At 37.9% G+C, this 14,339-nt stretch overlaps 2 protein-coding genes across 4 annotated transcripts in view; one reads left to right on the top strand and one right to left on the bottom strand.

Moving 5' to 3' along the window:
• The window catches only part of MYLK (myosin light chain kinase), a 287,208-nt gene that overhangs the window by 42,481 nt on the left and 230,388 nt on the right, over positions 1 to 14,339 (top strand). The window lies entirely within an intron of this gene.
• LOC309806781 (small ribosomal subunit protein eS27-like) lies at positions 7,150 to 7,506 on the bottom strand (the record flags this gene model as incomplete). The annotated part of the gene is made up of 1 exon (XM_082625743.1): positions 7,150 to 7,506. One exon carries the CDS (start codon positions 7,504 to 7,506, stop codon positions 7,255 to 7,257), a length of 252 nt encoding a protein of 83 aa, XP_082481869.1. The 3' UTR covers positions 7,150 to 7,254.

Here is a 14,339-nt window from a genome sequence, read left to right as displayed (position 1 = left end):
CATACTTACAACTTCTAAGTGTTGGACCTAGAATACTATGCCTAGATAAACTATCCTACAGCAGTGAGAGAAAAATAAAGACCAAAGGTATAAACTCAAGACACTCATTAAAAGAACTATTAAAAGATATACTTTAGAAAGAAAAAAATCAAACAATGAGAAAGGATGCACAATATAAGAAACAACAGTGAACACAGAAATTAAATATATTTATATTCATTTAACTGTTAACCTATGTAAAAAATTCCTGAGTGTGTGTGTGTGTTTGTGTGTGTGTGTGTGTGAGTGATTTAAAAATATGATTAAAATGAAAATTAGGCGACAATAGCAATATGGGGCAGGCTATTCTGGGGGGGAAGTGATGTTAAAGCCATATTCAGAGTCAGGAAGATGATAATTATGGACTATGTAAAAAAAATTATAATTGTATCAGTTGAGGTTTGCTGCATAACAAACCACTACAAAACGTAAAGGCTTAAAAGAAACACTATCTTATTCAGCTCTAGAATCTTTGGGGTAGCTGTGTAGTTTTAAAAATCTGGGCCAGCTCAGCTGATCTTGACTATCACACTCATCTTTGATGGGCTGGTGGCTGGCTAGATGATCTAGGATAGCTTCAATGTCTGGAAGTTGACGGCCTGCATGCTGGGATGCCTTAGTTCTCTTCCAAATTGCCTCTCATCTTCCAGATTGTCTGCTGAGGCTGTTCACATGATAGTCCAGGCTTCCAAATGCAGCCAGAGAGCAAGCCTCCTTGTGCAAGCACTTTTTAATCTTCCGTTTGTATTACATTTACTAATGTCCTGTTAGCAAAAACAAGTCACGAGGCCAAGCCCAGATTCAAGGGGTGGAGAAACAGACTCCACCCCTTGGTAGGAGGTAAAGAATTTGTGGCTGCTTTTATTTTTTTTAATTAAAAAATTTTTTTTAACATCTTTATTGGAATATAATTGCTTTACAATGGTGTGTTAGTTTCTGCTTTATAACAAAGTGAATCAGCTATACATATACATATATCCCCATATCTCCTCCCTCTTGCGTCTCCCTCCCACCCTCCCTATCCCACCCCTCTAGGTGGTCACAAAGCACCGAGCTGATCTCCCTGTGCTATGTGGCTGCTTCCCACTAGCTAGCTATTTTACGTTTGGTAGTGTATATATGTCCATGCCTCTCTCTTACTTCGTCCCAGCTTACTCTTCCCCCTCTCCGTGTCCTCATGTCCATGCTTAACGTCTGCTGCTTTATTCCTGTCCTGCCCCTAGGTTCTTCAGAACCATTTTTTTTTTTTTTTTAGATTTCATATATATGTGTTAGCATACGGTATTTGTTTTTCTCTTTCTGACTTACTTCACTCTGTATGACAGACTCTAGGTCCATCCACCTCCCTACAAATAACTCAATTTTGTTTCTTTTTATGGCTGAGTAATATTCCATTGTATATACGTGTATGGCTGCTTTTAGAATCTACCACAGTTTGCTCCTTGGCCACAAATTATTCACATTTCTCCCACTTTACATGTCTCATCCTACATACAGCATCAGGCTGGAAGGATGAGATTACAATCTCACGATCTTATCACATCAGGATGAATGAGGATCCTTAGATGTGGCTCCTTGGGTAAGGCGCCTCTTGATTCAGAAATCTGTGAATTACAATGACAAGTCACCTTCTCCCTGCACACCTGACATGCAGTGGTGAGACAGAGGCAGGTTAACTGAATAGACGCATCCCTTCAAAAGGGGGAAGATCAGAGGGTACGTAAAATCACTGGTCTAAAATTCCCCCTAGGCCCTTGGTTAGGGCTCAGTTCTGCTTCCTGGGAGTGCCTTCCCATTCCATTGTTCTCCAAGGCCCTAGACTCCATTCTGTAGTCCCTTGGTTCCCCATCTTGAGAAATCTTTCCTTTCCATAAGAAATGGCCATGTTAACAGTTCAGCAGCTTTCTCCTCTGGCTTCCTGCCCATAGGTAGTTGAGAGCCTAGAGACGTCTTTGCAGTTGAATCAATCTTAGTTCCCTCTAGTCCAAGCTGATGGTGCTTTTGCTGGTATAGTTTTGTTTTGTTTTTGTTTTTTTAACATTTTGGGCTTTTGGTGTAACAGATTATAGTCTACTTTATTCAACAAAAGCTATACCCACAGTTATTTTTTCTCTAGATTTATTCACTGTGATTTGGGATTAGGCGTCTGTCATGCCTTTTTGTCTAGTTGAGAAAGTATACTAGGCACTTTCTTAAATCTTTCAGAGGTCCTAACAAGTGGCCATACCCTTGCTTTTCTCTTTGTCCTAAGGTCTCCTTTTACTTTGAGAATCTTTTACTTGAAGACTATTCAGATATGGGGAGACTGGAGATGAGAGTTTTATTTTCCAACACAGCAGGCCCTGGGCCCTCTGTATTCCATCTAAATTCTGGTTGCAAACTGAACATTTCCTTCTTTTGCCCATTCTTCTGTCTTGCCATATTTTATCATATGCAGTTAAGAGTACCCAAGTGGCACTTTCCAAATTCTCTCTTGAGATCTACTTAGCTGTAACCAAAAGTTCATTAGGTTCATTTTTTTTCCTCTCAAGTTATTGTCAACTTCAGTTTTACCAACTATTCTGTCTCTACATAGTATGAGTCATCATTTTCCAGACCTTCTACAGCAGGTGGGTTTTTGGGTTTGTTTGTTTGTTTGTTTTTTCATTTTTGCAACCTTTGCAGTCTGTTTCCTTACTGATTTTCTAGTCACTGCCCTATTCCAAAGCCAACACCACATGTTTTAGGATTTTGTTATGGCAGCACCCCACTCTTGAAACCAATTTCTGTATTAATTAGCTTTTACTGTATAACAGACCACCCCCAAATTTAGGGACTTAAACCATGGCCATTTTCATTTATATCACTACTTTTTGGGTTGGCTAGGTGGTCTTTCTGGTCTGGACCATCACAGTTGATCTCTCAGTTTAGTCAAGAAAGCTTTTCTTTCAGGAAAATTTATGACCTTAAATACATTTATTAAAAATTAAAAAAATGAAAGATAGTTGAATATTGTATTATTTAAAATAGTATTTGGCTGTGTGTAAATGATCATGGGTTAAATGACCTAGAGGTTCAACCTTGTCATGTAACAAGAAGTTTGTTTTGTCAAACTAAAGTTCCTGTACCGACGCACAGTGAGGCCAAACAAACTGAAACATCAGAGTTTGGAGCAGTTTATTGATAAGAGGGTGCCAACCAAGAAGATATGAGACATAGGTTTTTCTCAGATCCATCTTCCTGGCTGTCTGGACTATAAGGTTTTTAAAGGCAACATTTGGGCTGAAGGTTGTGGAGGGCATGATTTTCTTCTGATTGGTTGGTGGTGAGGAAACAGTGTTTGTTGTGTTTCAGGAATCTTAATCACCAACCTTCTGGTTCCAACCAGTCTGGGGTCTCTGTGCTTGTGGTCAGCATGTAGTCACCATCCTCCACCTGGGTGGGAGTCTTGGTTCCTGCAGAACAACTCAAAGATATGCATCAGATGGTTACTTATATCCCTTGAAGAGGAACTAGGACTCTGATTGCTGAACTTTGTTTCTTGACTGCCTTTCCTTTGTTTCTGCATTCCCTCACTTCCCTAATTCATAACTGGCTCTGCTCTTTGGAAATCAGGGAAGGCTTAGGAGACTAAAGACTTTTTCTACAAACAAGAAATGGGACACAGAAAGGCTTTTGTACCCAGGAGGGCGCTGCAGGGTCCTGCTCGGTTTCAGTCCCCCCTTTTCTGTGATACTTCTCAATCCTGAGGGAAACTGGTGCAGGATAAAAAAGGAAATAAAGTTTTGGTTGGAGAGGTTAATCATAAACTTTGCAGAGGTGAAACCGCACACCTCAGATTGGGACTTGAACCCAATCACACCTCAGATGGGACTCAAACCCAGCCAAAATTTAGACTGGGACTTGAACCCACTGTCTTTTCATTGAAATCGCACACCTGGTCTCAGGATTTAATGAAGCTTAGGTTCTTTATGTCTCGTAGCAGAAAGAATTCAGTGAGAGACAAAGTGATAGGTAAGAAATGGATTTATTTAGAGAGATACACATACCATAGACAGAATATAGTGTTGTCTCAAAAGGCAAGAGCAGCCCCCAAATATGGGATGGTTAGTTTTTGTGGGCTGGGTAATTTCATAGGCTAATAAATTGGAAGTATTCCAACTATGTTGGGGAAGGGGCAGGGATTTCCAGGAATTGGGCCACTGCCCACTTTTTGGCCTTTTATGGTTGGCCTTGGAACTGTCATGGCGCCTGTGGGTATGTCATTTAGCATGCTAATTATTACAGTGAGTGTATAATGAAGATCAAGGTCTACTGGAAGTCAAATCTTCCACCATCTAGGGCCTAATAGGTTCTAACCAGTTTATCATATTCTGTTCTTAATGGTTGTATCATTCTTTTAATGGTTGTGCCCTGCCCTCTTCCCTCCTGTCTCAGAGGAACACAGTTTTATGGGGGACTTAATTTCATTTGGAGGTAGACAGTTCAAATCAGATATAGAGGTTCCATGATGCCATGATAGCCCAGGCTCTTCTACCTTTTGACTCATCTAAACTTAGCTTTCATACTCATGCTAGCTGCCTCATGGTTGTAAGGTGGCTGCTCTACTTCCAGTTTTGTATGCACATTCCAAACATGATGAGGAAGAAAAGGACAGGTTATGAAAGAGGCATGTACCAGCTGAGTCTGCTATCTGTAATTAAAGAGTTTTCCTGGAAGCCCTACCCAGTAAGTTCCACTTATATGTCATTGGTAACAGGTGTGTCATATGGCATTTCCTAGCTGCAGGGGAGTCTGAAAAACATAATTTGTTTGTCTTTTAGCTTGGCATATTGCTTTCCCAAACTTAATAGCGGTTATGCTAATAAAGAACAAAGGGATAATACATATTGTTTAGATGACTAATACTGTCTATACATGTCCATCTCAAGAAGATAGACAAGGAAGAAAATAAGCCTTTAGAAAAGTAGAAGTAAGGAAACTAAGAGGACAAATAAAATGAAATAGAAAGCAATTTAGAGGATCAAAAAGTTATAAAATAGATAAATCCCTAGTTAAGTTTTTTTTTCAAAAAAGAGCTACAAATAATATTTTGTAAGAAAGGGAACTATAACTACAGATGCGTAATAGATAATAAAAATCATAAGATTATACTCTGAAGAATTTTATGACAAAATTTGGATTGGGAAAAGACATAGTTTTCTAGATAATATAATTTGCCAAAACTACTTGAAAAAATATAGAAAATACCAAAAAGCAAAAATCATTAAAGAACTTAAGCTGATAACCAAGACCTCATCTCTCCAAAATATCAGGCTTAGGTGGTTTACATCTGTACTTTATTCAACTTCTAAGAAGTAGATAATCCTAATATTAACAAACTGTTTAAGAGAATAGGAAATTAGGAAAAGCTATCTACTTTTACAATGATAATATAACCTAAATACCCAAACCAGACAAGAAGAATACAAGAAAGGAAAATTATAAAACAGTCCAATTTATAAACATAGATGCTTATGGAATATTTGCAAATCTGTTTCAAATATTTACATTCTAAGTAGAGTTTATGCATGAAATTAAGAATGATCCAACATCAGAAAATATGTTAATGTAATAAATCATGTTAACAGATCAATAATACCTACAATCTGTAAGAAACAGAAAAAGTAGTTGTCAGAATTTAGTGCTTGTTCATGATTGAGTAGACTTCTCAGGAAACTTAGAAGGGAGTTTCCTTAACGTGATAAAGAGCATCTATCAAAATATTCCAGCAAAAACTATCCTTAACAATAAGACTCTAGGCTTCTTTTCAGTAAAGACATGAAAAAGATAAAGATGCCCTTTCTCACCATTTATATTCAGCATTGTACAGGCGATTCTAGCCAATGCAACAAGATAAGAAAAATGTTGTGAATGTTGGAAAGATATGTCCTTATTTGCATACATTATGATTTTCTTGAGTTTTTTTAAGTAGAAAATATATAGTAAGAGCTTGCCAGTTTCCCTAGACACAAAATCAACATATAGAAATCTTATTCACTGGTAATAACCAATTAGAAAAATTAATAAATAAAGGATCCCATTTTCAATAGTAATAAAAGCTTCAAGATACCTAGTAGTATGCCTAACCAAAATATGTACAAGAAATTTTTGGAGAAATTACAATTACTGAAAAGAAAAAAGTCTTAATAAATGGGAAAAAAGGCAGTGTTCATGAACTGGAAGACTCATTATAAAGATGCCAATTGTCACCAAATTAATTTATAAAATGAATGCCCTTCCAAGTATGGATGAGGACGTGGAGCAACAGACTCATTCACTTCTGAAAGGAGTGTAGATCAGTACAACAGCTTTAAGAAACAATTTAGTTACACCTTTTTTTTTTTTTTTAATGCTTCAAAGACACAAGTCTGAAGATTTATTGAGGACAAGGTTATATACAAATCAGAATGTTACCTAGAAATGACACCTGAATAAAAAAGGACAAGTGGCCCCTGGATATAAGAGGTCATTGGTGATCCAAGGAAATGTTTTAGGTTAGAGGGATTAAAAGTAGAAGTTGAATCACTGTACATTGTCACAAACTTGGTGAAGGGAAGCATGTTACCTGGAGTTAAAGTGCACAGGAAAGGTAACAGGCATTTTAAAGTGGCAGAGAATTGAAATATTCTTTTATAAGCTAAAAAGAAATGAGAGGCTCAATAATTGTAGTTTATTACGTTAGAGAGGTAAAAAGCCAAAAAGAGGTAGAGGAGCCAAGTACAGTTCACCCCTTTTTCTCTGGTAAAAAGCAAAAGAATTTCTTAGAGGGCTAGGTTTTGAGTGCTTCAGCTAGATACTCTTAGGACCACACAAGATTTTAAATGCAGCGTCTGTCCTGGATGTATTAAATAACTATTATCTTCTTTTATTCTGCCAATGTGTAGATCAGTGTGAAGATTCAGGTGTCCTCCAGAAGTTCATGGGTTCTTACCAGATTTTCCTCTTTACCCTCTTTGCGGTGTTGGCATCAACAGCTTTCCTCTTTCTAGGTAAGGAGTCCTTATATTCAGCCCTGTGGACTTTTGACTTGGAATCTGCCTTCATTTGATTTCACAGATTGCCCCAGCTGACTCTAGAGTTGCCCCTGAATACGTGAGGTAGGAACTTCCTAGCAGTAAAACAAGACAATAAACAGGATGTATCCAAAATGCGTTTATTGGGATGGTTTTCCATTCATCTTGATTCTGGGTGCTTTTAGTGCTGCTTCCCTCTGAAGGAGCATCCTTCTGTAAGCCTTGCTTTTCCTCCTGTAGGCTGGCAGAGGACAATAGAGCAGCCAAGACACAAAACTACTGTTTGTGCATGGCTAAAGACAGTGGTGATTTTATAGCAACCTGGGCATTTCACATCCATGAAATAGGAATTGGGGCTCTGTACCAGGCACTTCTTGTGTTTCTTCTTCTCCTCTTCTGGAGAGGGATGAATGATATCCTTTGCGAGAGTCATGTTATTATGGGGAGGTCATCTCCAACAGAAAGCTGGTTACACCTTTTAAGGCAGAAATTCTAGTCCTAGATGGAGAATCTTTCTTATGTTTCAGCAAATGCATTAAAATGTCTATTGCAGCAAAAAAAAAAAAAAAAAAAGAAAAGAAAAGAAAGAAACGGTTTAAGTGTCCATCAGTAGGAGAATGATAATAGTGTTGTACTCATAGAATGAGATGCTATACATCTTATGCACGGGAGCAAAAAGAACTATCGCTATATTTCTTAACAGATGGATCTCAAAAACATAGTTGAATGAAAGAAGCAGGGTATGGAAGGATATGAAAAGAATACTATTTATATAAGTTTTAAAGTCTGAAAAACAATAATAAATAGTGTTTATGCTTATATTTTCTTTTTAGGAATCCATGCAAACATGCCAGGGAATGATAAACAATGAGTTTGTGATGCTGCTTCTCTAGGGAGAAAGGAAAGGGCTTGAAAATGGGAAGAGAGGGCTCAAAAATAGCCTCAAGTGTATCTGATGTTCTTTTTATTGAAGATCTGTTTGTCTCTATGTTGGAAATCTTTCACCATTTGAAAGTTGTTTTATCCTAAATGCAATGAGGTATCCTGGATTGGATCCAGGAGCAGAAAAAAAGACATTAGTAGAAAAATTGGTGAAATCCAAATAAAATCTGGAATTTAGTAAATAATGTACCAATGTTGGTTTTGTAGCTCTGACAAATAAATGTACCATGGTAATATAAGATGTTAAAATTAGGGGAAATTGGTTAAAGGAACTCTCTGCATCATCTTAGCAACTTTTCTAAAAATCTAAAATTATTCCCATAAACAAATGAAATGTTTATTTTAAGAAGTGGGGGTGGAGTTTAGAACACTTTAGAACACTCCTAGAGGGCAAGACCAGTCTCTCTGGTAAGTCTGATTTATTCCCGTTTCATGTTTGGTACTCCCTTAAAGTTCGGAGATCTTAGAGCAGGAAGGGGCTCTAACAGAGCACCCTATCCAGCCCCTTTCCTCTGGGAGGTAAGACAGGTAAGGTATTTAAAAAGAAACTCCTGGAGACCAGAGAGGCTGAGGAACTCAGTGAGCAGGGAGGACTGGAACCCAGAAGTTTTATCTCCTAGGATGATCTTTGTTCCTACTTCATTGCCTCTCATAATAAAGACAAATGAGGTTGAACAGCCTCCCTTATTTGTTTGTTTTGAAAACCAGAGGAAAAGAATTACATATCACCCAGAAATGGTTTAGGGGACCAAAGACACAAGGTAGAGAGGCCAATGCGAGGTTGGTACATCATTTTGTCTCTTTGTTATGAACCTCCTTAGGATTTGAGATTGCCTACCCGCTGAGGGCAGAGTGGGCTGGGATGGGAGGGAACTAAGAATTGTAGAATGTATCTGTGTCCTCAGTCCTTATCAGAACCATCTAGATAGATGTAATTGCCCCCATCTTACAGAAGAGGTAACAGGCTTAGAAAGGTTAAATCGCTTCCCCAAGGTTATAAAGCTAATAAGAGGTAGGCCTATTGTGATACGCTGATGTAATAGATTTGTCATGTTTCCTGGAAATAGCTCTTAAAACCTTTGTAATTTCTTAAGTGATAAGAGCTATATGGACATCTTTTGTTCCTAACTCCTTAAGTAGCACTAGAGCATAAAGATGAAATGGGTGTTTTTTGTTATTCATAACAAGCCTGTTTCAACCACTGAGTTTATATTAATGAGGTGATTTGTGGAAAGCCCCTGGAAAACCATAGGAAGGGGGATAGTTGCCAGCAGAGCCAGCCAGGTGATTAGAGAGTTGGAACTTTCAGTTCCACCTCCTGACCTCTGGGGAGGGGAGAAGGGCTAGAGATTGACTTAATCACCAATGGCCAGTGATGTATTCATTTGTGCCTATGACAGGAAGCCGCCATAAAAACCCAAAAAGATGGTGTTTGGAGAGCTTTTGGGTATACCCCAGCTTTCTGGTATACCCCAGACTCCATGAGACAGAAGCCCCTTTGCTTGGGACTCTTCCGGACCTCACCCTATGTATCTCTTCACCTGACTGTTCATTCATGTTCTTTAATATCCATTGTGATAAACTGTTAATCTAATAAGTAAACTGTTTTCTTGAATTCTGTGAGCTGTCCTAGCAAGTGATCAAACTCGAGGAGGGGAGTCGTGGGAGCCTCTGATTTATAGCCAGTGAGTCAGAAGTCCAGGTAACAACCTGGACTTGCAGTTGGCATCTGAAGTGGGGGCAGTCTGTGGGATCTGATGCTCTCTCCAGGTAGATAGTGTCAGAATTGAATTAAATTGTAGGACACTCAGCTGGTGTTGCAGAGAATTGCTTGGTGAGGGGCAAACCTCTACACATTTGGTGACCAGAAGTGAAGCAGAATGTCATCACAGAGCAGAGAAAAGTAAAGGAGAGTTTTCCTTTTACACCTATGTTATAGGAAGCCAGGGCAGACTCTAAGAACTCATATTTAAGGAAGACCCCTCTGAAGTCAGGGAGGATAAATTCCCCAGAGCCGACAGCCACTCTTGGAACAGCTGGGGCTGGGAATGATGTAGAACATAAGCCAAGGCAGAACAACAGCCTGGAACAGACTGAGAAGAGCTTCAGGGGAGTGGACATCAGGCCTCCCAGGGCTAGAAGCCACTGCAGATTCTTCCCTCTGGAAAAGAAAAAGCCATGTGGGTAAAGCTCCCCACGCTCCCACTCCTCCTTCCTCTGTCCCATCTCAGCTGCAGGGCCTGTGTCTGCTAGCCTTCCGGGGAAGGGCTCCCTAAAACCAAGGGCCTTGTTTTGTTAAGTTGTTGTAGAAGAGGCTCATGTGACTGAAGAGGACTCCTCAGGGCTTGATTGAGGTGATGTGGGTGAAAGTAAACTGTAAATCTCTGTAAATGTGTTTGTTGGGTGAACAGTGTAAATCTGGGAGGTTTGTGAGGGCAAGGGGAGAAAAGTGCCTCTTGAGAGAGGTCTCCCAGGAGAATATGAGATTAGTTGAGGTTCAGTGAATTCCTTTGTTGCTAACTCAAGAAGCATATTTGAAGGATAAGCTTCCTCACTTAGAGTAGAGCATCCCAGACTTGTCGCCATAGTGACAGTGCTCAAATGGAGGCTTTAAAACCAGAAAACACCAGGTCAGAGGGATTCTTTTGGAGCCATGATTCTCCAGTAGAGGACTCAGCTATTGTGTGCTATGGAGGAGAGGGACAGGGAGTTTGAAAAGCTTCCCTTCCTTCCTGTCTCTTGCTGTGGGGCTTTTGTTTTGGTTTTTCTCTCTGAATTGATGTGGCCTTTGGAAAGGGGTGCCTCCCTGCAGAAGGAACTCGTCTTCATTAAAACCTGTGTCAGAAGCTGGAGGCACCAACAATAAACTATCCTAAAAAGAAATTAAGAAAACAATCCCATTTACAATAGCATTAGAAAGAATAAAATACATATGAATAAATTTAACTAAGGTGGAAGACCTATACACTGAACACTATAAGACATTGATGAAAGAAATTGAATAAGACACAAATAAATGGAAAGATAGCTCGTGTTCATGGATTGGAAGAATTAATATTGTTAAATCATCTGTACTACCCAAAGAGATCTACAGATGCAATGCAATCCCTATCAAAATTCCAATGACATTTTTCACAGAAATAGAACAAACAATCCTAAAATTAGTATGGAACCACAGAAGACTCTGAGTAGCCAAAGCACTCTTGAGAAAGAAGAACAAAGCTGGAGGCATTAACAAGTCCTGATTTCAAACTATATTACAAAGCTATACTAATCAAAACAGTATGGTACTGGCATTAAAACAGACATGTGTCAGTGGAACAGAATAGAGAGCCCAGAAATAAACTCACACATATACAGTCAACTAATCTTTGACAAGGGGTCCAAGAATACACAATGGAGAAAGAAGAGTCTCTTCAACAAATGGTGTTGGGAAAATTTTGCATATCAATATGCAAAAGAATGAAATTAGACCCTTATACTATACACAAAAGTCAAATCAAAATGGATTAAAGACTTAAACAGAAGACCTGAAACTTTAAAACTCTTAGAAGAAAACGTAAGAAAAAAGCTCCTTGACATTGGTCTTGGCAATGATTTTTTAGATATAACACCAAAAACTCAGGCAACAAGAGCAAAAATAACAAGTGGGACTATATCAAACTAAAAAGCTTTTGCTCAGCAAAGGTAACCATCAACAAAATGAAAAGGCAACATACAGAATGGGAGAAAATATCTGCAAGCCATATATCTAAAAAGGGATTAATATCTAAAATATATAAAGAACTCATATAGCTCAAAAGCAAAAACAAAACAAACAAAAACCCACCACAAAGATATCATAACCCAATTAAAAAATGAGCAAGGGACCTGAATAGACATTTTTCCAAAAATGACATCCAAGTGGCCAATAGGTATATGAAAATGTGCTCAACATCACTCATCTTACTGATAGTGCTGAAGGACAGACAGAACAAAAAGTAATTCTGAAGGAACTGTTACTGTAACTGAAGCTCGTAGAAGGATAGAGATTATATATATATATTATTTTATTCTGTTATATATCTGATTCTAAGTGTTGAAAACTGACCTAAGTATTCTTCACTAGTTCATGTCTTTATCCTTTCATGTGTTTTGTGAATTCCTACAGATAAAATGTGTTTTATGGTTATTAGTCTTACAGACAAAAAGTTCAAGTCCTCTCATTGCTTTGAGTTCTCTCCAGGGTTCAAGCTTTCCTCTACTGTGTATCATAGGGTGTCTGACCCACTAGTTGCTAATGTTATCTGGTAGTGTTATTCTTGGACTTTAATGACCTCAGAGTTTCCATATTACCTCCTTCTATTATAACACAGCATACAAGTAGGGCCTGAGGAGAGTTCTCCAAACCGAGAATTTCAGGACAATTTCTCTATAGGGGGTTCACTAAGAAATGCACAAGAATCATGTAATGCCTAGCAGATGCTCCTTCTCTTTAGGGAAGGCACACATGTCTCTGGGGTGTTGTATGTTTCCAGATACCTGGAAGTCTTCTAGGTGGTTCTTGATGTGTCTAATATGGAATAATCCCCAAAATATATTAAGTGAAAAAAGCAAGGTACAAAACAGTATGTCATATGCTATCATTTGTTTTTAAGAAAGAAAGTGGGGACAAAAACATATATGTATTTTTATAACATATCCCTAGAAGACACTAATGACACGGCTGATTCTGAGGAAGGGAAGTTGGAGCTGAATACCTAGGAGCAGGGGAGAGTGAAAGACCTTTTACTGCATACCCTTTGAATCTTTTGAATTTTGAATCATATAAATATATTGGCTATTCAAAGAGAAGTACAAGTTTGATTAAAAACAAAATCCTTCTACAAAGAAATAAACCAGCACACCTGTGGTCACTTTATCTACAGCAAAGGAGGCAAGAATATACAGTGGAGGAAAGATAGTCTCTTCAGTAAGTGGTGCTGGGAAAACTGGACAGCTACATGTAAAAGAATGAGTTTAGAACATTTCCTCACACCATATACAAAAATAAACTCAAAAAGGGTTAAAGACCTAAATATAAGACATGAAACCATAAAACTCCTAGAGGAGAACATAGGCAGAACACTCTTTGACATAAATTGTGGCAATATTTTGGGGGATCTAGCTCCTCATGCAAAAGAAATAAAAGCAAAAATAAACAAATGGGACTAATTAAACTTAAAACTTTTGCACAGCAAAGGAAACCATCAACAAAACAAAAAGACAATCTACTGAATGGGAGAAAATATTTGCAAATGATGCAACTAACAAGGGATTAATATCTAAAATATACAAACGGCTCATACAACTCAATATATAAAAAAAACAATCCAAAGAAGAAATGGGCAGAAGACTTGAATAGACTTTTTTCCAAAGAAGAGATAGTGATGGCTAACAGGCACATGAAAAGATGCTCAACATCACTATTAGAGAAATACAAGTCAAAACAACGAGTTATCACCTCGCACATGTCAGGATGGCTATCATCAAAAAGTCTACAAATAAACTGATTAAATTTGTTATAAAGCAAAAAAAAAAAAAGTCTACAAATAACAAATGTTGGTGAGGATGTGGAGAAAAGACAATCCTTGTACACTGTTGGTGGAAATGTAAATTGGTGCAGCCGCTATGGAAAACAGTATGGAGGTTCCTCAAAACTAAAAATAAAACTACCATATGATCCAGCAATTCCATTCCTGGGTATATATCTGGAAGAAATGAAAACACTAATTTGAAAAGGTACATGCACCCCAATGTTCATAGCAGCACTATTTACAATAGCTAAGATATGGAAGCAACCCAAATGTCCATCAACAGATGAATGGATAAAGAAGGTGCTGTAGATGTATACAATGGAATATTACTCTGCCATAAAAAAGAATGAAATTCTGCCATTTACAATGATGTGTATGGACCTAGAGTGTATTATGCTAGTGAAATAAGTCAGACAGAAAAAGACAAATACTGTATTATCATTTATATGTGGAATATAAAAAATAAAACAAATAAACATATCTAGTAAAACAGACTCACCAATGTGGAAAACAACCTAGTGGATACCAATGTGGAGAGGGAAGAGGAGAGGGGCAAGATAGGGGTATGGGATTAAGAGATACAAACTACTATGTATAAAACAGATAAGCAACAAGGATATATTGTATAGCACAGGGAATTATAACCATTATTTTGTAATACCTTTAAATGGAATATATAAAAATACTAAATCACTGTGCTGCAAATCACTGTAAATGCTGTAAATCACTATCTGTACCTGAAACTAATATAATATTGTAAATCAACTAT

The sequence above is a fragment of the Mesoplodon mirus genome, assembly GCF_964341445.2.
Source record: "Mesoplodon mirus genome assembly, chromosome: 6".
In the NCBI taxonomy this organism is placed as follows: Eukaryota; Metazoa; Chordata; class Mammalia; order Artiodactyla; family Ziphiidae; genus Mesoplodon; species Mesoplodon mirus.
Note: the sequence above shows the minus strand (reverse complement) of the source record. Positions and strands in the feature narration are given on the sequence as shown.